This window comes from Engraulis encrasicolus, chromosome 16, assembly GCF_034702125.1.
Source record: "Engraulis encrasicolus isolate BLACKSEA-1 chromosome 16, IST_EnEncr_1.0, whole genome shotgun sequence".
In the NCBI taxonomy this organism is placed as follows: Eukaryota; Metazoa; Chordata; class Actinopteri; order Clupeiformes; family Engraulidae; genus Engraulis; species Engraulis encrasicolus.
In genome coordinates, this window is record NC_085872.1 from 37,549,908 (window position 1) to 37,571,888 (window position 21,981).

The 21,981-nt window shown below is 44.3% G+C and overlaps 2 protein-coding genes across 4 annotated transcripts in view; both read right to left on the reverse strand.

Moving 5' to 3' along the window:
- The window catches only part of phlpp1 (PH domain and leucine rich repeat protein phosphatase 1), an 82,877-nt gene extending 75,280 nt beyond the window's left edge, over nt 1–7,597 (reverse strand). The window contains exon 1 of the mRNA XM_063219555.1: nt 5,652–7,597. Within this exon, the coding sequence (XP_063075625.1) occupies nt 5,652–7,341 (1,690 nt within the window). The 5' untranslated portion in view covers nt 7,342–7,597. The remainder of the gene's footprint in view (nt 1–5,651) is intronic.
- A 2,021-nt stretch (nt 7,598–9,618) lies between these two features.
- Nucleotides 9,619–21,981, reverse strand: part of LOC134465731 (phosphatase and actin regulator 1-like) — an 89,648-nt gene continuing 77,285 nt past the window's right edge. For all 3 annotated transcript variants that reach the window (XM_063219558.1, XM_063219557.1, XM_063219556.1), the window contains 5 exons: nt 19,964–20,019; nt 17,502–17,563; nt 16,048–16,188; nt 13,466–13,542; nt 9,619–13,145 (listed from right to left, as the gene is read on the reverse strand). In XM_063219558.1, coding sequence (XP_063075628.1) covers nt 13,130–13,145; nt 13,466–13,542; nt 16,048–16,188; nt 17,502–17,563; nt 19,964–20,019 — 352 coding nt within the window. In that variant the 3' untranslated portion in view covers nt 9,619–13,129. The remainder of the gene's footprint in view (nt 13,146–13,465; nt 13,543–16,047; nt 16,189–17,501; nt 17,564–19,963; nt 20,020–21,981) is intronic.

The following is a 21,981-nucleotide window of genomic DNA, read 5'->3' on the forward strand; positions in this document are numbered from 1 at the left end:
AGCAATTGAAAGAGCAAGAGAGAGGGGAAAGAGGCAAAAGAGGGCAGGAGGGAAGAGGGAAAAAGAGAAAACGAGCAGAAAAGGGGGAGAGGGATGGAGAGAGAGTGCAAACGTGCAAGTAAGAAAGGCTGATACGTGCATAATAGATGTCATCGTGACTGCCTCAGACATGGCAAGCCTTCATTATGGAGCCTTAAAAGCCTGGCTCTGTCGAGAAGCGGCCCTTTAAGCACCTAATCTGCTCTCCTCCTACTGCTGAAATCACCAGCGGCAGTGAGAGTGCGGGGGGTGGGGTGGGGGTGGGGGGGCTCAAGACCCTACAAACACCATGCGTCTCTCTGCAGCCTCTCTAGTATACATCAAGGGGCAGCGTGGATAACGCTGGTTATATGCAAGCATCATTCAAACACGCTAACGTGACATGTGACTCGTGTATGTGTATGTGTATGTGTATGTGAGTGTGTGCGTCTGTGTGTGTGTGTGTGTGTGTGTGTGCGTCTGTGTGTGTATGTGTGCGTCTGTGTCTGTGTGTGTGCGTCTGTGCGTCTGTGCGAGTGCGTCTGCGTCCGTGTCCGTGTGCGCACGCATGTGGAGAAATGCTGATAATAATATCAGGCAAACATCTGCGGTTTACAGTCAGCATGGATCATTAAGACATCTATGGCTAGTTACAAATGCGAGAAGTACCGTTCACAATCCAGAGCTGTTTTAGTTAAAAATTGCAGTGAGCCACTGCATCAGTCAAGGCGTAGAACAAAACAAAACAGAACAAATGGCTTTGCTGCCAAAGTCTGGAATTAAAACATAAAAGCTGAGAGTGACAGCTACCAGTGGCAGCCGGCCGCCCAGCACCTCGGGCTTCAATGTGCAGTTAAGCATCAGTGTGGCAAAAGACTCCCCTTTAGCAAAGCACGACATGCAGTGCGATGGATGAGCTGCCGTGCTGGGATGTAGTAGGATATTTTGAAACCGGTCAAACGTTACATGGGAGAGATAGGGAGAGAGAGAGAGAGAGAGAGAGAGAGAGAGAGAGAGAGAGAGAGAGAGAGAGAGAGCTTGAAGTAGAGATTCAATGTGAAGATGAGGATTTCACACGCCCCCTGGGTGTCTGCCATTCCTTTAACAGACTGGGCACAAACCCGTGCCACACAATGACCCCTTGCCCAGACAGTTTTATGCTTAATTCTAAATTATTGCCCCGTCCCCATTTCCAACCAGTTTTATGCAAACATGAAGATCCCTAACTTAGCCAGTTTTATGCTGGACAAATTGTGGCAGACGAAATTGCACAACAACACACCCAAGTCGCAGACATACAGCCTCCAAATAAGAGGCTGGACATTTCCCTAATCATTGGGATGTGGTTGTCATCATAATACTCAATGTTGACACTAACATGACAACCATTGTTGACTGCTCACTTGCCCTTTAAAAACTCAGCTTCACACAGGACACAGCACAGACATCAGTATGACCTGCCAATGCCACATAGAAAAAAACTTACTTCCTCATTCCCTTGTCCAATCAGAAACATGGGGGGAAACTTGGTAAAAGAGTATGCAGTGGTTGCTAATCAAACACAACCTCAACCAAAGGGGAGTGTGAACATGGTTGGTACTGATCACATTTATGGTTAGCAGCATTTCTGATTGGCAGGCCCTGTGATCAAACATGGCACGTTCGAAATGACCCCGACACCACCGCCCCCCCTGCTGTGTACTACAGGGGTTTTTAATGCTGCTGATCTAACAGGAATAACCAAAGGTAAATGACAAGCTTTTGCGACATGTCGCTCAATGGGAGGAGTACGAGTAAGTTTGCCGAGTGTAAGAGCAATAAAAGTAAATAATTAAGTGCTGTGGCCTGGTTTCGTGATGGAGGCAGCGTGCCTCCGGCTGGCAGCAGTCCCTGTGGGCTCCTGCGTGATATGACTTTTAAGTTTTTAATATGACTTTTTTAAAAGTTAGGGGCCATTTCTGGGGGCGCTCTTTTATCTCGTTTGGTTCAGTGTGCGAAACAGAAATAGCCTTTGTCTAAATTAGACGATTGTATTTTTAGCAGCGCTTTTATCGCAGACATTAGCACTGACAGGACATGAAAGACAGAGGCAGACGAGAGAGAGAGAGAGAGAGAGAGAGAGAGAGAGAGAGAGAGAGAGAGAGAGAGAGAGAGAGAGAGAGAGAGAGAGAGAGACAAAGCGACCAAACAAGCGAGTGAAGTGAGTGTGAGCCAACTGAGCGAACTGAGCGAGCGAGAGGCTGGGCTTAAGCACACATGAGGCCCAAAGAGATACCCACAGAGGAGATTAGATAGACGGCAGCACAGCACACTTCCTGTTTCGGTCGCTCTGTCTCTCTTTCCCGCTTTCTGCATGACAGGCAGACACGCAATATTAAGGCCGTCAGAGTCAGAGTAGAGTGTGCGCCCTGGGCTGCTGTGGCGTGACCTAGTCAGGGACAGCAGTAACGCCCCTCTCAACATACCATGCATGTAGGCGTACAGGCACACGCATACCACACACACACACTCACACACACTAGACAACCACCCACACCCACACCCACACAAAGGGGTGCCGACAGAGGGGACAGTTGTCCCCGGCCCAGGGAAAGAGGGGGCCCATAATTGGTTCATCATTAGATTGTATGTATTGGGATGTGGGGGGCTGTCAGCGGCCCTGCGCGTGCGTACACACACACACAAACACTAAACACACACACACACACACACCTCCTCTGAGAGCATGTCATAAAAGTGAGTAAGTGACTACTCTGTGTCGGTATCCCCCACCACTACTACTACTACTACTACTCTTCTACGCCTTCCCACCCCCTCCAAAACCAACTCCCACCCCCTCCCGACTAACCACCACCCTGAAAAGCCCCAGCCCAGCGCTGCTTCCTCACGCCAGGCATGCCTGACATTCTCGAGGAGCTGGAGTAACATTCCTCTCATAGCTGCCGGCCCGGGGGGAGGGGGGGAAGCAACAGAGGCTTCCGGAGAGACATGGAGGACACACAACGGCCAGCCGGCACGCAGGCAGGCAGGCAGAGGGAGAGGGAGAGGCTGTTTTCTATACGGTTGCTACTTCTGTTTAAATTTCAGAGAGAGAGAGAGTGTTAGTGTGTAAATGAATGCGTCTGTTTTGTGTTTGTGAGCGAGAGAGAGAGAGAGAGAGAGAGAGAGAGAGAGAGTGCTGCTGAAGTGAAGTCAAGTCAAGTAGGTTTTATTGTCAATTTCTTTACATGCACTGGTCATACAAAGAATTTGAAATTACATTTCTTGCTTTCCCATACAGACATAGACTAATTAAGGTAAGGACATAGACAGTATAGACATAGACAGTACTTATACATGGACTTAAGACAGTATGGACTGCAGTGGACATGAAGCACTTGGGTAGAGGGCTCAGGTGACTGGAGTTAATCACAGTCACATGGCGTAGGGGGAAAGCGCTGAGTAAAGCCCGGCCTGGACATGCCACACACACATGCTGACTCACTTGATAAAGCCTCCAGTCCACACACATACACAACCCTATGCATGTGTGCTCTCTCTCACTCACTCACACACACATACACTTATTGATGTGCGCAAGCACGCACACACATCTTGGTGTGCACAAATAGTCACACAATACAAAAATGCAAGCTTTGCTGCTTTGAATAGTGATACTGGGATCAATGGAATACCGATTTCAGTGAAGGAACGTGAACTAAAAAAGAATCCCTCCGAACATTGAAGAGTCTCTCATGGGAGGACATTCCTCAAGTCATCCACAGGTCAAACAACTTAAGCCCATCTCGTATATGACCCTTAGCGGCGACAGCCACGCCCAAGAACAAACTCCTCTCGACGGTGGCTAACACACTCCGTCTATCCTGCATTGCTCAACACTGCCTCAACTACCGCCACAAACCCTGACGGACTGTTAAGGCTTTTTTCATTCAGTCTGGAGGGAGCAATGAACTACAGCTGGCCAAGCAGAAAGGCCGTTGGCCCTCCCCTGGTTTCTCCAAAGCTCGCCCTCTTCTCCTGGCCTGTTTGTATGCAGTGCATGGCGCTTGCCTTCAGCTGAGTGAATGAAAGAGCTTCCTGCTGCCTCGTCTCTCTCTCTCTCTCTCTCTCTCTTTCCCTCTCTCTCTCTCTCTCTCCCCTGCTCTCGTTCTACCCTCTTGCTCTCTAACTTGCGCTCTCGTTCTCTCGTTCTCTCTCTCTCTCTCTCCCCCATCTTTCTCCCACTGTCTCTGTTTCCATGTTCCTCCTCTCTGGCCCTTGGCAAATGGGCTCGGGGGTCTGGCAGGGGCCGTTCCTTGAGACGAGCAGCAGCGAAGGGAGGAGAGGAGGAGGAGGAGAGGAGAGGAGGAGGAGGAGGAGGAGCGCGCCAATACCCCAGCGGCACCTCAATGACCAGAATTCACTGGGCCCGGCCTGCACCGAGTGCCTGGGCTTTAAACACAGCCAGTCCACTCCATCCCCTGCACCACACACCACTACTTCCTAGTACTCTTGCTCCTCCTCCTCCTCCTCCTCCATCACCACCCTTCAGTACCTCAACTCAACCCTCCCTCTCACTGCCTCTCTTCCCCCCCCCCCCTGCACTTGCTCCCCTTCCCTTCTCACTGCCTGCCTCGTTCAAGGCTCATCCACCCCTAGCCTTCCCCTCCAGCAGCATGGTCTGCCCCCCCCCCTTTTTTCATTCTGATGGTAATGAAGCGAGAGCCGGAACAAGGCCCGCGTCCAAGCGCCATAAGTTGGCCACGCTGGCCTTTGTGACGGTGTCATGCACGTCCGTGGGAGCAGAGCGCACTGCCATGTTTTATTACTCACAACAGCGGCACGTACAGAAAAGAAAAGGCATCCAGAGGGGAGGGGGGGGGGGGTCAGAGAGAGAGAGAGAGAGACAGAATGAGAATCTTTGGATATTGGAAATGGTCCCTCATTTCGTATCCTGGCCGCGACCTTCACAGAGGAAGACTCTGCTTTCAGACTTTTCGCCGGCCGGGCCTATGCTTGCTATGCATGCAATAGCATCGCCGGGCTGGGAAGCCTACTCATGCCACAATGGTGGTGTCAGAGGCCTGTGCTCACGACCTCTGCATGGGGTGGCAATGGATGAGCATTCCTATCGGTCCAGTTAGGCCGTTTTGTGGCACGTTGCCAAGACAATACTGGCATAACTTCATGACATGTAGGCTTGCCACTGTGTGGAAACCTGTGGAGTTTGCTGGTGGTGAGACTACTGGGTATGCTAAAGAAAGACTTCAGAGCCCCCCCCTAGTATTGATCCAAAGGATTTGAGCACATCACAACTGGGCTTTGGATAAATGGGACACATGCAAAAAATATTTTTCGATGCAACTGTGCAGAGGCCTATTCATCAGCTGCAGGCACAGATGTACTAATAATCAGTCAGTGATCAGCCCTTTGATTACAAAAACAAACTATAGTTTTTCCCACCTTGCTCACGTCCATGTGCAAACATTACTTCTTTTTTTGCATTAAGGTGGCAAAAACATTGACACTTGCTAACCGCTCTGTGTCACCACCACTGACAGTGTGAATAAAAGGGGCACGCGCACTCAGGTGACACTTGTTACACCCATAGGCTAACTATAGAACTGGCACAGAATGTTTGTGAAAGTATTTACCTGCGTAAAAACGTAACAGGGACCCCAGCTCCGTGTTCATGCCTTCCTCTTGCACTCTCCATGGGTCCTTAAATCCCAACTTGAAAAGAAAGTCATTCTGGATTTGCAGGGGCCTCTCGTCTCGGCCCAGTCTCCTGGCAGCCTCTCCGTGCAGCTGAACGTAAAGTGCTGGGGTGGCGTCGTCTTCTGACACCGGACCCGCTTCCTCGCTGCCTTGGTGGCTGTCGGGGTCTTGTGTATCGGTTGTATTACCTGTAGAACAGGCCCTGGATAAAGAGCTGGAGCTACTGCTCGGTGGCATACTGCCCAGAAACTGTGGTTCCAGTCTGCTGTCGTTCTCAGTGTTTAACAGCTCGCCAAATATCCCACTGCTGCCACCGTTTTTACCATTTGGATATTTACTAAGGTCTTGAGGGCATGGGTCAGCGGCCATAGACGAAGGGCAATCATGTTCTAGTTCGTCAGACGAACTGCCATAGGTGTCGAGGGGCTCGGTGTTGCTGTCAAACGTTGGACTCAGAGCAGACGCATCAGTGCCCAGAATCATGTCATCGCTAAGGGAGTCTCGGTGCTCGCTGAGTCGGGCTCCAGAACTAAGGTCATCGAACGCACTACTCTCGACATCTGACCCAGAGGTTCTCCCACTGATGTCATGACCACTAAACCTTCTTTCTGAATCGTCGTCATTCGGCGTGTCTGCGTTTATATTACAGTTGAAATCTGTCAAGGAGTGATGCAGAATGTTGTCGTCTGACTGAGTATCAGATGAGTACAAACTCATGTCAAATTCATGTCTGTGCCCATCATCATCCTTGTCTAGGAGCAGGAGTCTCAATCTGTCACCTGGCTGGTCTGCCTGACGGCCTCTGAATTCAGAGCGTCTGGGGGAACCCAAATGGCTGTACCCCGAGCTGCCATTTTCATTATGTTTATACAACGGGTGGTTGAAGTTGTACTTGCCATTACAGTTGCCATTAAGATCAGTCGAAGGATACGACTTACCCACAAGACGAACTACAGAACCTGACTTACTGCTTAGTTGACTCAGGCGGCATGCTATTTCACCAGCGGTACTTTCCAGTGTACACAACACCGGCCTAGGATATGAGGGCGTGAGTTTGTCGTGGACATGTATGGATCCCCTGTGTAGATCCGCGCGCACCCACTGTCTATCGGAGGGCTGTAACTGCATGTTCTGTCGATGCCGGAGCAAAGTCTTCCTATCAAGGCTGCGTGTGTGCAAAGACGACGAAGAGGCGGCTGAATTCATCTTCCCTCCCCCGGCCGAGACAGCTGAGGTGGCAGCGGTGACTGCTGCAGCGGACAGATTCCTCTTCAGTCGTCTCCTTTTTAAAAGCAGCGAATTCGAATTGCTAGTTAAACCGCGGCCATTTTTTGAAGTTCTGACAGTAGTTTTATTTGCGACGGCTGTGTCTGCAGCTGCCTGCGGTTGTTTACTCCCTTTGCGTAACGTTACATCCACGCGAGGGGCTCCCAGATGCCCAGCGCTCTCTGTCTTCAATTCACCTCCACCGCCATCATCCACGACCGATCTGAGGGCGATAGCAAGTCCAGTTGATTTCTTTAACTTCGCACCACTTGCGTCCAAGCTAGATTTCGCCGAGCCTACCGCCATGGTGCTGCCTTCGGCCAACCTGACGGCCGACACAGCAGTCCGCGCACTTTCCATCTTCCGCAAGTAACAACAAAGTATACCGCTGATACGTACTTAGAAAAGACCTGCTAGTCCATGTGAGTCGCGGCTAAAATGAACACCATTTGCGTCTGCGTCCTGTGTGGCGAATTTAAACCGCCATACCTCCAGTTGCTTGTCTATCTTGTCGAGATCTTATCCCAACCTCCCGATGTCAAATCATGGAGACGAACACCAGAAGGAAACTCAAGTAGGAGTGTAATCAGGGGGCGGGCGGAGACGCAACAGCGAACTTCATTACGCATGGAATAGTAGCGACGTGAGAATACAAAATGAACGTCGCCCGACCCCTTAGCAAATAAAAAGCTACATATTCATGAGGTGACGCAGCACGGCGCTCGATCGGCGCGCGACGCTTCTTTCATGGCGAAGGGAAATGTAGGCTTTTAAAGCCACTCCCCCATATGTAACCTACGAGCACCTGATATAGAAAACTTCAGCTCCCATATAAAACTACATTGGCGGTAAAATGTTATCCACGGACACCAGATTCGATCTATTTCATGAACAGCAACATAGGTTTAAAACATTACTTTTGAGACACATAGGCCTAACTTTTAGATGGCATCCCCTGCAAAGTCCAATTCTATGTTCATTTCAGAACAATAGAAATATCGTACAGCGTTTAAAAACTTCACATGGAACGTGTTAAAACATGTTTTTGCGGGACGCAGTAAATGTGCGCGCGCGCGCAAGGACAGGCGCTCAACAAACCCAGATATTTAAGCGATTCATACATTTGTAAGCCTCAACGACGAAAGTACTACAGGCGCAGTCTTTTCAAATGGGCAAAACGCCATTTTCGGGCCTGTCCTTGCCGTTGGCTCAACACGCCGAAGCCCATGTCATTGGCAATGGTCTTGCACCACCTAGTGGAATACTTTGGAGACAGCTAGTGCCCGCTTTGGATTTTCCAGGCAAACTCAGATGAGATCTCTAGTAATATTTCCCAAGTAGACTAGTTGGCCTATCAGGTTCAATCATATTCAGCCGTGGCCTAGTGGTTAGAGAGTTGGTCTTTCAAGCTAGGGGTTGCAGGTTTGAAACCCCCCTGACCTCTCCCTACATCTCCATCCATGGCTGAAGTGCCCTTGAGCAAGGCACCTAACCCCACATTGCTCCAGGTACTGTAACGAATACCCTGAAAAACAATAACTCTAAGTCGCTTTGAATATATGAAAGTGTCAGCTAAGTGCAATGTAATGCCTAATGTAATGTAATGTAATATTCAATGCACTGCTGTAAAACTACGGGATAATAAAGCACCTGCTGGATCAGGTGTAGGCTTGGCTTGAAAAGTGGTTGGGACACAATGGCAAATTGTCCGGGTGTGGTATTTTTGCATTATATTTGTGGAAAAAAGTGGTGGGGACAAGCTTGGTTCATCTCTTAAGTGGTATGTCACCACCATCCACACCTAAAATTACGATGCTTGAGAGCATACAAAAGAGGCTTGCACGCTCAGATGCATAATTCAGTCACACTTTCAGGTGTATGTTAATGTTTTATCGCATGTATAGTCAGCAACATTGCAGTGTTATGTGCAGAGTAGTCCACTTTGTGCTTTTTTTTCAACCTGGCATTATACTCTGTTTAATCCTTTGGTATTTATTTTCTATGATGTACCTTTGTCACATTGCTAATTGCATCGCAAATAAAGGCTTTGAAGTACCAAGGTTTTGGGGGGTAATAATCGTGCTTTACATTTTACTCTCCCAATGGTAACTTGCTTAGTCATCATTATTAGATATGACTATGGGCTTTAGGAATGGGTGGCTGGTGATTACATTGTAAATATGTAAATAAAATGTGTTTTCACTATCAATTATTGGACAGCCAAACTCTAGTGTCATGATAAATATGATTAAATATGAAATCTGTATCTATAAATCTTAAGCAGGGTCATTGACATTTTTGGTTGGGCCAAGGACAGTTATCTGAAAGGGCCCCTTAGGCATAACCAATACATACATGTCATTACATTTTATGTATTTGGTAAGCAGACCTTTCAGTTGGCTGTCCAAAATGACATTCTCCAGGTGGTCCTCCCTATGGGATCAGCACACTAAACAGCATAGGCCTACCTGTTGTTATAGTAACTTGTTAGATAGTTGAATGTTGTGGGCCAACATTCTGACTATAGGCTACGAGTTGGCATGCATGTTGCACCCTTTAATATGATATCAAGTTTTCATATATCTTCAGGCATATACATATAGAATCTGCTCATGAACAATAATAGGCCACTCAGACTTGGAAAAAAAATAATTTAATCAAGTTCCTGCTCAAGAAACCGCATACACCAAGACAAAACGGATGAGTTCAACAGCTACATGCAGTTTCACTCTGTACATACAAAATCTGAGACATAAGATATTTGGATTTCAACTGGATGAGTTATGTACATCAGAAAAGAAAAGAAAAGAAAAGAAAAGAAAAGAATAAAACCCTCAGTAGCACATTCAGTGGATAGCAAAGGGATAACCAAACCCCGTACTTCTGAAGCACATAAATAATCATAAAAAAGAACAATGAGAACACGTAGACAATGTTTGATGAATCAAAGCAAAATGGACACGCTTTTCAGAGACAAGTATTTTCAGCTACAGTCAGTCAATGGAACCGTTCTCAATCACCATAAAAAATCTTGGTATTTGCCACACACGTCAGTGAATTGGGCAGTGTCGGAGATAATGCAATTATTAATTGGCTTCTGTACCATCAGATATATATATATTTTTTTGATTGTGCAATAGACTATAAATGTTTAGAAAATAAATAGGTACTGTATACCGATTTATCAGTCCTTTCTGACGTTTTATTAATGAATAACTAAACATCTGAGTCTAACAGAAACCGATATTCCTGATGTAAATAATTATAACGAATATTCACTGTTGCCATGCCAAAGGTTCTGAGGGTTTTACAACTTAGATAGGAATTGCATCTTGGCATGGCAATTGTGTCATGGCACCTCTTCAAAGCTCATCTATGCCATTTAGTACAACTATTATCTTTTTGTATTAAACTTGATCTCAAGTGACATTACTTATGTCAAAAGATTAAACATGCTTTGTCATTCCTGCCCGTGTACAATGCTTCTACATTCCTAAAAGGCAACAGTTAAAAAAAAACCTTCTGTGAAACATCAAACAAACAGACCAAGTTCCGAAGGGAACCTACCTGTCTGATTTTAGAATGAGCTAAACAAACACCTGTATTGGCAAGGCTACTAGAACTAATCATGGGAGGCAAAATGAAGGTGAACAGCAAGTGGATGGGTAACCGTATGTTAAAGAGAGAAACCTATACACTTGACAACAAGGGCAATTTATTGCTGAATTCACATTCCTTATCAAACATCAACTCAGGCGTGACAGAGCAGTTATCAAAGTCCCTTTTTTGACAAAAATGATAAATTAAACATAGTGTAGTATTCATGGGGTGTTTTAAAAAGTTTTGGTTGTGTTTTTTTTCTTTAAATATAAGCTACAATCAAGTTTAACAAATTGTGCAGTATGTGTGTCTGTGTATAGGGCAAAAAAGTGTTGAAACTGGTGTCAGTTTCTCAAATCCAAAATGGCTCTGGTTGAATAGTCAGATGAGGACCTGATTCAGTAGTGCATCTTCCCAGGGGAAGAACACTCAACACCCCCACCCCACTCAAAGTAGGTTACTCCAACACAGTGTTTCTCAAACTTTTTCAGACCGAGGACCACTGTCCCCCCAAAAATGTTCAGGGACCACCCGTCAACTGAATTTGACACTGGTAATTTCGATGTAGATCACTTAGGCCTACTTTTTATTCACATTACTAGCCTGTCTTATTGTGGCGAAAGTACGACAGTTATGTTTTGCTTTGTAATAATGTTACAAATATAGCATACTTCTAGTTTGTATTGGAAAAGTAGAAATCCCCTCGCGGACCACCCGAGCTCTGTCGCGGACGACCAGTGGTCCTTGGGCCATACTTTGAGAATCACTGCTCTACCAATAGAGAGGTGTCTGTTGAGGGGGTGGAGGGGGCATGTCTCACAATTAAACCTCTTCCCAACTTAAGACTTTAAAAAGAAAAGACAAATCCCAAAGATTCTATGCGTATTGCAGGTGACCTTAATGCTAGAACCGTTGAAAGAGTAAGCATTACCAATACTCATACAAAAAAGGAACTCAGGGTTCATAGAAATGTGACAGTAAGGTCTGTTGCAAAAAAGTAAAAATTAAATGTCTTATAATGCTGTCTAATATGAAGAGTATTGCTCTTTCTAAGTAGCATTAAAGTGATTCTGCGCCATTTCTGGAAATGTGCTCATTTTCACACCTCCCCTTGAGTTAAATAATTTGAGTTTTACCTTGAGTCTCGTCTTTCAGTTACTTTCCGAGTCTAGTGAGGCAAACTCTACCTCCAAGCTAGCATATACATGTATACATAACTGAATCGTATGGCAACAGCCAGAAGGTAGCCGGTCCCACAAGATTCGATGATAATTGTTAGCTTGGAACTAGAAATGACATCACCAGACTGAAAGAACAGGAAAAAGGCAAAACTATTTAGGCCTAGCTCAAGGCGAGGTGTAAAAATGAGCATCTTTCCAGAAATGGTGCAGTATCACTTTAAGAATGATTTGGATGACAGGCCATACATTAGCAGTGCACATTTGTATTTAAATGAATTTATTTAAATTCACCAAATGAGGGGTATTAAAAACAACAAAATAAAAAAAAATACTGATAGAATTAAAAAGTCCCTGGAGAGCTAGTACTTGTGGTTATTCACAGATGTCTGCAATACGCTTCAAAACCCACAGTAGCCAGCCTGAAAATAAGTACCCCCAAAAATTGGACCATCTTCATACCGAAGAGATCTAGGTTACGGTAGGCAATTCTTTTAACTTTACTTAAATAAACGATTGATGATCATTTGTACACATGTATACAGAACACTGCCTGAACAGAATTTTCAATAAAATATTTTCTTAAGACCTTAATATAAATACAATATACAAGTCAAAGTGAGTGCATCATTGGCACTCGAGAATTCACAGTTAGCAGAGGATGTCCACATTGTCCATAGGAATAGAAGGGGCAAGTGATTATATGGGCTATGCCATACACTAGCCAGCAGAGGGCGATGTCACACATGGGATTAAAATTGCAAAACAGTCTATGAAATCCAGGTCCATTACAACATGGGAGCAGGACCTGGACACATGGCTTCACCGTCCATACCCATAGTTCCAAGTGTGCACTCATGAGGGGGAAGTATGGAGCACACATGCGTGATAGAAAGAAACGAAAAAGAATTTAAAAAAGATCAACCATGAAGTGACATGACTATGGCATCGCTCCTCGTAGCTAATGTGAACAGATCTAAATCAGATCCATCCCAGCTCATCCTCTATCCTTAGTCTCCTGAGTTCCTGCTTGAGAACCGAGGAAAATATGATGGGCTGCATTTGGACCGCCTACTTGGCCAGATGGACGAGTACTGGGATGAATGATGTCTTGGCATAAGTGTAAAACAAACCACAGAAATGTGATAAAACAGTCTTCATGTATTAGGGAGGAAAGTACCGTCTGAGTCTTAGGAATTTGGAAAGGCATTTGAAAAAGAAAGAAAGAAAAAAAACAACATATGGCCTTTTAACTTTTTTCTTCTTTTTTTGTTGAAGATGTGGGCACCGTTTGAGCCGTCCAGCACTTGTGGTTCTCCGAGAGTAGAGAAGAAATGCCCAGTAGGCACAGCTCCCAAGACAGTGGTGTGCTACGGTCTGTGAAATCTGCAAATGAATGACAAAAACAGCTTTACCAACACACCAAGGAGCACACAGACCACAGTCATCCAGACCCGATCCTTGCCCGGTGGCGTCTCCTGATTAGATCAAACAAACAATCTAGGGATTCTAGAGACGAGCTACTGATTTCAACCAAAAGGGAAAAGACCCATGAAGGATAAATTGAGACTTTCTTCTGCAGAGCTTGTACCTAGGCTGAGGCTATGTTGCATCTTATTCATTATACTTCCTATAGGAATCTGTTCAGAGAAACGCAACACATTTGTAATACAAAGTCAATATATTAACTCCAAAAAGGACTTCACCTGGTGAGATGGCGACTCGATTCATGAACTTCCATTTCATGGCTCTTGTAGTCATTGAGCTCTTTTCGTATGGCCGCCTGCAAGGAAACGAACAGGAGAGGGGCATTAGAGTGGTGGTGTGGTAAACACTGCAGATAGCACTCACTATCAGGGGTGTCATACAGGGGGGTGATGTGTGACTGAGTTACCAGGGCCCCATGCATATAGGGGGCACTGTCTGATTTATGTAGCTTCATCTCTGGGGGGGGGTCCATTGGAACTGATTGTACATAGGTCCCACAATTTGCTGCTACGCCCCTGCTCACTATGGAATAGTCACAGTCACTCCACTGCTCCCACTTATTCCAGAGCACAGCCATCCATCCTCTTTCAGGATCTACATGATTGATGATGTACTCCGTTTAGCAGTCAGCTTTGTATCCCTACACTGGCTCACTGGTCCTCTTGCACACACACGCAGGAACGCAGGAACGCAGGAACACACGCACTACAAGTCTCTACAGAAGCCTGATCACAGATTTTTACTGTACACCATCTAGGGAGATTCTATTTGCTACTGAAATAATTTAGTGTAGAAGACATGAATCTGCCGTAACCTGAAACATTTAAAAAAAATCTAAAAAACTGGGAGCGCTGTGGCGCAGCGCGCTAAGCTCCCCACATTTGGGCTTGCATGCCCACGGGGACCTCGGTTCGAGTCATTTCCCGATCCCACCCAGTCTCTCGGACCCACTTGCTTCCTGTCACCATCTCAGACTGTCCTATCAAATAAAGGCATAAAAGCCCCTAAACATATTTCATTTAAAAAAAATATATATAAAAAAACTGTCCAATGGATCCTGTGTGTATGGCACGTGTATATGTATAGTGTCATTTATTAGGACTTGGACATTCTTCACAGCACATGTTGTACCGAGTTCCCAATAACATCGGATGAAAAGCAATCTTGAGTACCAACAACCCCTACCCCCCACACCCGACCTCCTCAAAAATATACAAAACAATACAAACAATAGACAAAAACAATAGACAAAAAAAAAACCACACTCCAACCACCTCAGAAAACCCTTGAAAGAAGCAAAACATTATGTCACACAGCAGCAGCCCCGTTCACCCCTGGGGCCCCAGATGTCTCCCTTCCTCTCCTCTCTTGACTTTACGCAACATAGGGCTCTTACGCAACAGAATGACACACCGCATGTTTCCCAGGTGATCACCTCTGACCCCTCCAGCTGAAGCCAAATCATTGACATCCCCATTGTGACAAGAATTTGGGCGAAGAACTGAATTCTGCCTCCTCCAATAGATCTTCAAATATGAATAAAAAAAACACCCAAGAGCACACAGTAAATGGAGCAGTGAGCTGAAAATGCCGGGAGCGCTCACTGTTGTTTGTCTCTCTGGGAGACGATGCTCTTTATAAAAGGCGACACTTATCAACAGGGCGAATGAATAAAAGACTTCTTTTGGATTTAGATGGGGCAAAATGTGTGTTGTGTTTCTCCCAGCAGTTTTAGATAACACGACGGCCAATGCCATTGCACTGTGAAAGACATCATCTGCTTCCGAGTTCCTACAATTACCTTCTAGTCCAATATAATATGATGACTGAAGGCTGTACCAGAGAAAACGTACAAGGCTCCATTGCCTGTTTTAAAACAAGTATGTTGTATGTTGTTACACAAGGCATTCGAAGAAGAAGAAGGAAAAAAAGAGTTCTCAATTCCCATTAAAATAAATGCGAGACACAAGAACATTACCCCCATTTATCCATTTCCATCACCTGGTCATGAGCTCAGGTATTTCAGTGGCAATGTTCCATTTAAGGGACACTGTGCAGGAAATGGTCAAAAAAGGTACTGCAGCTATGCTGCTCATTGAAACTAGGCTCCTTATTGCCAAATTGATCTTTACATGAAAGTTTACTGAGTAATAAACAAATATTGTCTAGTATGGTCCAATTACAGTTATTTTTGCAGCTAAAAATGGCTATTTTAGGAAATTCAAAATGGCGGACCATGGAGAAGATCCCCCTTTTCATGTATGAAAAGTGCAATTTTTCCAGTAATAATGAATACTTAGAATTTGATGGTGGTGGTAAGTATTCATGAAAAAGGTAACATTAGTGAGTGGGCAGCATGAATTCTGGAAATGTACAACTAAAAATCTCACACAGTGTCCCTTTAAGCTTAAACAGGGATGGGTAACTAGAGGCCCAGGGCCTTCCCACTCACTGCAGCTCGCAGACAAAACAGAATTAGAAATAATAATAATACTGACCAGTTTTTTTTTTTAACTGAATTCATCCATTGTAATTGTATTGTTGGCTGATAAACAACACTCCTTAGTGGTAAGTTTCGGTCCTAGACCTTCATCAGGTAAACCTCTTTCATTCACCTCAACACAGGCTTGGTAAGGGGGTGGTAAAAACCAGTCTATAATGGGCCACCATATTTTTCTTTGTCTTTTTTTTTTCAAAGTTGCATTAAAAGTAAAACCCAAACTCCCTGAAGTAATTTGCCCATAACCATCTCTTGATATGGCCAAGTGCGCTTTATGTACACCTCTATAGCATCTCCTACCTTATCTGCTGCGGTAAGCCTCGTCCACGGTTTGTCAGCCCGCCGGTCGTAGTCCTGAGCATCAGCCACGTCTACGTAGTCGCTGAAGCGGATCAGGATTTTGGCCTGTCGCAGCTCCTCCACTGTGGGCCTCTGGCTCAACTGGGGAACAGAGAAAAATATAGTTTATATTTTCCCATGCATGAGTACTTTACACTTCATTTTAAATACGTTCAATGTATTTACAGTACATTGTCCTTGGCAGAAGTGGTGTGTGACGTTCGTTTTACTGTTACTTTTTGTTGAAACCTACGCTGTGGCCAAGCTTACCCAGATACCCACTTGGCAATATAAGGTGCATATAGGGAAGCTGATAGTAAAAGAACCTTGAACTTTAAATATTGCACGTCAACATGGGAATGTGGGCGTCATGAGCTGGCATCATGGCAGGGGGCTTTGTACAAACGTTAACTCTTTCTTCAGAATGGCATGGACTTCACAAACAGAACTGAAGACAAAGGCTGAATGTTTAAATATCATAGTACACACACACACACGTCTGTTCATATTATTAATAATAAAACCCTCCATGGTCTGATCCATCAAAGTGCTTCAAATCTACAGCACATGCATGATAAAAAAAAACATTTGATGAAGAGGTTCATTTTTAGTATGGCACCTCTTTTACTCTCTTACTACTTGAAAAAAAAGAAAGCTAGCTTGTGCAACTGTTATGCAATTAATTACCAGCACAACACTATAGTGATGTGGTAGACAAAGTTTTCGTAATATTCTTCTGAATGTTAACCTATAACCATCTACTGTATGTGCATCATGCACGGCTATCTGTGTGCGTGCGAACACAATTATGGCGGGAAGGCCACAAGCTCAGGGGCATACAGTATCAGCTGAACTGTGCCCCCTTCTCTCGACACACGACGCATACATGTAGAGCTGCCACTGCACATTACTGAGGGATCGACCCTCTAATTTGTGCAGCAGCCTCCAGTCTCAAGAGCACAAATACACCCCCCCCCCGTGCCCTCAAGAGCCCACATACACTCCCCCCAGTGCCCTGAAGGGAAACAGGGCACCGCCCCGTGAGTCTCACAACAACCACACGTGGAGCAGCACGTGAAGCGAATATGTGAGCATGCGCACATGCACACACGCACCCGCACACATACAAATAAATATGAAATAAATATTTAAATATGAAACCCAAGATTTTCTGTAAAATTTAAAGAGTGGGAGTATTTCCCATCTGATTATATGAATGTCGATAGACCAAAATGAGGAAAATGAAAAACAATCAAACAAACAAAAAAAAACCTGCTTACAAAGTGGGGAACAAGCAGGAATATTTCACATTCCAATCAAACACATTCCTCAACAACCCTCACTTCCATCTGGCCCTACACCCCAAGCCAAACATACAGCACACCACACCCGCCACCTTCACTCGCTGATCTTACCTTCCGTGACAGCCTGCGTTTGATCTCCCTCTTCTCCTCCAGCTCCTCTTGCTCATTGCGGGCTGTGAGGAGTACACACAAAGATGAAATGGGGTTGAGTGAAGCAAGATGCTGAAGGATTTACTAAAAAGGCTGAACGGAATTGCCAAAAGGTTAATCATTTATGAAAACTGCCAGAACATGTATAGCAGGTCCACTGGGACGTTGCTGCTGTGGTCGTTCAATATCTGCTGAACTAATAGATGATGCTTCATAGTTACATGTCAGTATGGAACTACGGTGTTTGACAAAAAAACACAGTACTTATTCACAACAACACAGATCAGCTTTATACTTATTAAACATTAATTTGAATAAAACCTGAGTTTAAAAGAGTAAATGAAAGGCCTGTGAAATGTTGCCGATTTTACAGAACAATTCCATGAAAGTCAGTGTTGGTGTCTTAAAACGAAGACGTTGTGGTGGTGGTGACTTGTGTGGAAGTGGGAGGGTAGAGATGATGCCAAAAACACATTGACATCAACCTCTGAGCTCACACTGTGACGATGTAATAGTAAACATCCTCAATTTCTTTAATACATTTTTTTTATATACAGTTAGGGCCATAAATATTTGGACATCTACACAATTTTCATCTTTTTGGTGCTGTACACCATCTCAATGGATTTGAAATGAAACAAACGAGATGTACATTAACAGCAGACTTTCAGCTTTAATATGGGGGTGTTTGCGTCCAAATCGAGTGAACTGTGAAGGAATTATGACATTTTCTATCAGTGCCACTCCATTTTTAAGGGACCAAAAGTAATTGGACAGTCTAGTATTTATACATCAAACTTTCATTTTTTAATTATTTGGTTGCAAATACTTTCCAGTCAGTTACAGCCTGTAATTTGTAATCCATAGACATCAATAGACACTTGGTTTTATCTCTGGTGATGCTATGGTGAGCTCTCTATTGCAACAGTCTTCAGTTCCTGCTTATTCTTAGGGTATTTTCCCTTCCGTTTTGCCTCCAGCGAGTGAAATGCTTACTCAACTGTACTCAGATGAGGTGATTGACTGGGCCATTGAATAATATTCCACTTTTTTGGGGTAGAAATGGCTTAGTGGCTTTCAGATGAAGCTTTGGGTCATTGTCCATCTGCACTGTAAAGCATTGTCCAATGAGTTCAAAACCATTAGGTTTAATATGACATGATAATATAGCCAGAAAATCTTCAGAATTCATCCTGTGGCTTTTGTCTGTAGTCCTCATCATCAATAAATACAAGGGGAAAATAGTACTGACAGATATGCATGCCCACACCATGACACTACCACCACCATGATTCACTGATTGGGTGATATGCTTTGAATCATGAGCTGTTCCTTCCCTTCTCTATATTCCTTTCTTCCCATTACCCTTGTACAAGATGATTTGTGTCTCCTCTGTCCATAGGATGCAGCTCAAGACCTGTAAAGTCTTTTTAAGACCTTGTTTGGCAAAGCCAAATCTGGTATTGCTATTTCTGATGCAATCAATAATTTACATCTTTTAGTAAACCCTCTGTATTTCCTATGGTGAAGTGTTCCTCAATGTTCTTGATCTTTTTCTTGATTGTTGCCTTGGACATGTATCCACCGTTCACCTGGACACTGTTCTACATCTGGCCAACTGTTGGGAGACGGGTTTTTGGTCACCAGATACAGAATATTGTCTGTCATCCACAGCATTTGTCTCCATGTCTGCCAGGTAATTTGGTGTTGCTCTGGTATTTTTTTTTCCAACATTCTGAACTCTTGAATTAGTCACATTCAATGTTTCCCCATCTCTCAAATGGATTTGTTTTTATTTTTTTCAACCTTATGATGGCTTGCATCACTGATGGTGACAGGTGGACTTCGGATCTCATGGATATTCCGTAAAAATATATGGAAATACAAATGGAACACTTCAAATGAACTCTAAGACCTTGTATTGACATCTTGGTGATGGTGTAGTAAGGGAATATCACACATCTGACTGGAAAATAGCTGAGAAGCCTACTGTCCAATTACTTTTGATCCCTTGAAAAGTGGGCAACACACACAAAAAACGTTGCTATTTCATTCCTGTTTATGTGATATGGATTTTAACACCCTCACATTAACGCTGAGAGTCTACAGTTAATGCACAGCTTGTTTGTTTTATTTCAAATCCATTGTGGTGGGGTATAGGGTGGAAAAGGATGATGATTGTGTTGCTGTCCAAATACTTCTGGCCCTAACTGTATATCTGGCATATCTGGCTTTGGAGCTTTCTTTAACCTGCCGGATATTACGTCTTGTCTGCAATCCACAGCTGTTTGGTGGTGACAGAGGAGCACCATACGTAACGTGTCCCGCTTCCAACCACAGCCGTGATGGAATACGGTAAACCGAGGATGGGGCTTGTTTCCATATCGCCCAGCCCTAGTGTATGCGTGCGTAGAGACACTCACGTTTAAGGATGTTCCTCTGCTCCAGTTCCTCAGCAGTTGGCCTCTGACTCAACCTCCTGCAAACGCAAAAACACAAACCATCACAGTGTGCACTGCAGCAAAAAATAATGATATCTTGCAGTAATAAGCATGGCTTGCATCATTTGTGTATTATTTTTCAATGATTGACAATAGGTCCAGGGGGCCATGTAAGGACATCTCCTGATATTTCAAGCATGGCCATGTGTACTGCACACTCCTGCATTGCATCCGCATGCTGTTATGCAAGGGACTCTGTGCGACTGACTGACTTGACTTGACTGACAGGGCGGTTGACAGTTGAAGCTGCAGTTGCTCGGGCAAAATGAACCACTCGCCACTCTGCCACACTGCATTTCAATCAGAAACAGGAAACACAAAGCCAATAGAGATCTCAGGTTTTTAAAAGCTTCGCCAAAGACTGACTGACGACAATTTGGGGGGTGTGCGACGTGAAAATGTGCAATGTGCCCTGCCTGTCAGCGCCTCTTTGTGCAGCCATCGGGGGGAAAAAAAGACCTTCTGCATTCCTGCCTTCACAGTCAACGTGACATGAGAAAGGGCTTTGAAAAGCTAATTGAAGTCATGGGAAAGTGAAAGTAGGGGGAAAAAAACACCAGACAAGGAAAGGAAGAAAGATAGACAATAGACAGAAATACAGTATGAAAAGACTAGAGGGAAAAAGAAAACAAGAAATAAGGAAAGAAAGCGTTGAGAAAAGAAAGGAAAGATTTCAAGATGGGGGGAAAAAAAAGGAAAAGCAAGGAAGTGAGACCACGTAAAAGGGCGTTCAATGACAAAAATATATGACCCAATGGTCCAGGTATATAAATCGAACTCATAAAAATCAACATTGAACAAACAAACGTCTGAATCTCACCACTACCCAACTCTGCCATTAGCCGTGTGTTGCTCAGCCAAGGTCCCTGTACAAGCCCTCAACCATCGTGTCACATCACATATCGCACATCACAGGGTGATATGTGACACCAAAGTCATATCTGACGCGCCTTGATGATCTCTGCACAACGTACTTCCTCTGGTCATAGTGTAGTGTAGTGAGGCAACACTCAGTCCTGCCAACTTGCCTGCACTCTTCACCATAGACTTGCACAATTCTTACCCACCGTGACTCAATAGGTTCAGTCCAACCAACATTACTGCAAGTCACATAAATCGTCATACCAATATATGTATATATTTACTTTATTATTATTTTTTATTAATTAACTAGTTTTTCATGAAAAACTGAAACATTCTTTCTCAGGGACATCAACTATAACAGCAATATGGTTTTGACGTCGTACATGACATTTGATGTGTATAGTGCATGCAAGGAAATGCCAGGACATAAAAAAACTGTAAAGAAAAGTCAGTGAAACTGTAAAGAAAAGTCAACACCAACGTCTTTCAGGGACCCCACCTGGCACCCCAACCCTTAGCTGGCAAGAATGGTAACATACAGCATCGATTCTTAAACAGCATTGATTCTTATCAGTAAACAAATCTTATAACAAATCCTGCCCTATTCTACAGAATGTATGACTGTTAAACTCTACCAATGCAGCAACCACACACAAAGCAAAATTACAACCATCATACTCAATATGTCAGGGCTTGTAATAAATTATTTGCATGATGCTGCTATGCGCAGTGGTTTTATTGAAGCCATGAACCCTTCTTGGTTCTTGGCCAGTTTGGAGGCGATGATGTCGTGGGGATCTGGCATACATGTACATCTTGGCTTGAGAAAATAGGGGAGATAGGGAAAACAAGCAACTCCCCATCAAATTTGAAGTTGGATGCAATGACTCAGAAGGCTCAGTGGACGGGGTTTTCAATGACAGAAGACCTTGCTTTGCCGCAGTGTAGACCATCAAGACTAAACATACACTCATAGATGTGTCAGTGTATCAGTGCTTTCACTAATAAAAAAAAACTTAGCCTCGTTACAGGACCAATATTCTTGACACATTCGTAAATGTCTGCAAGATTTAAAA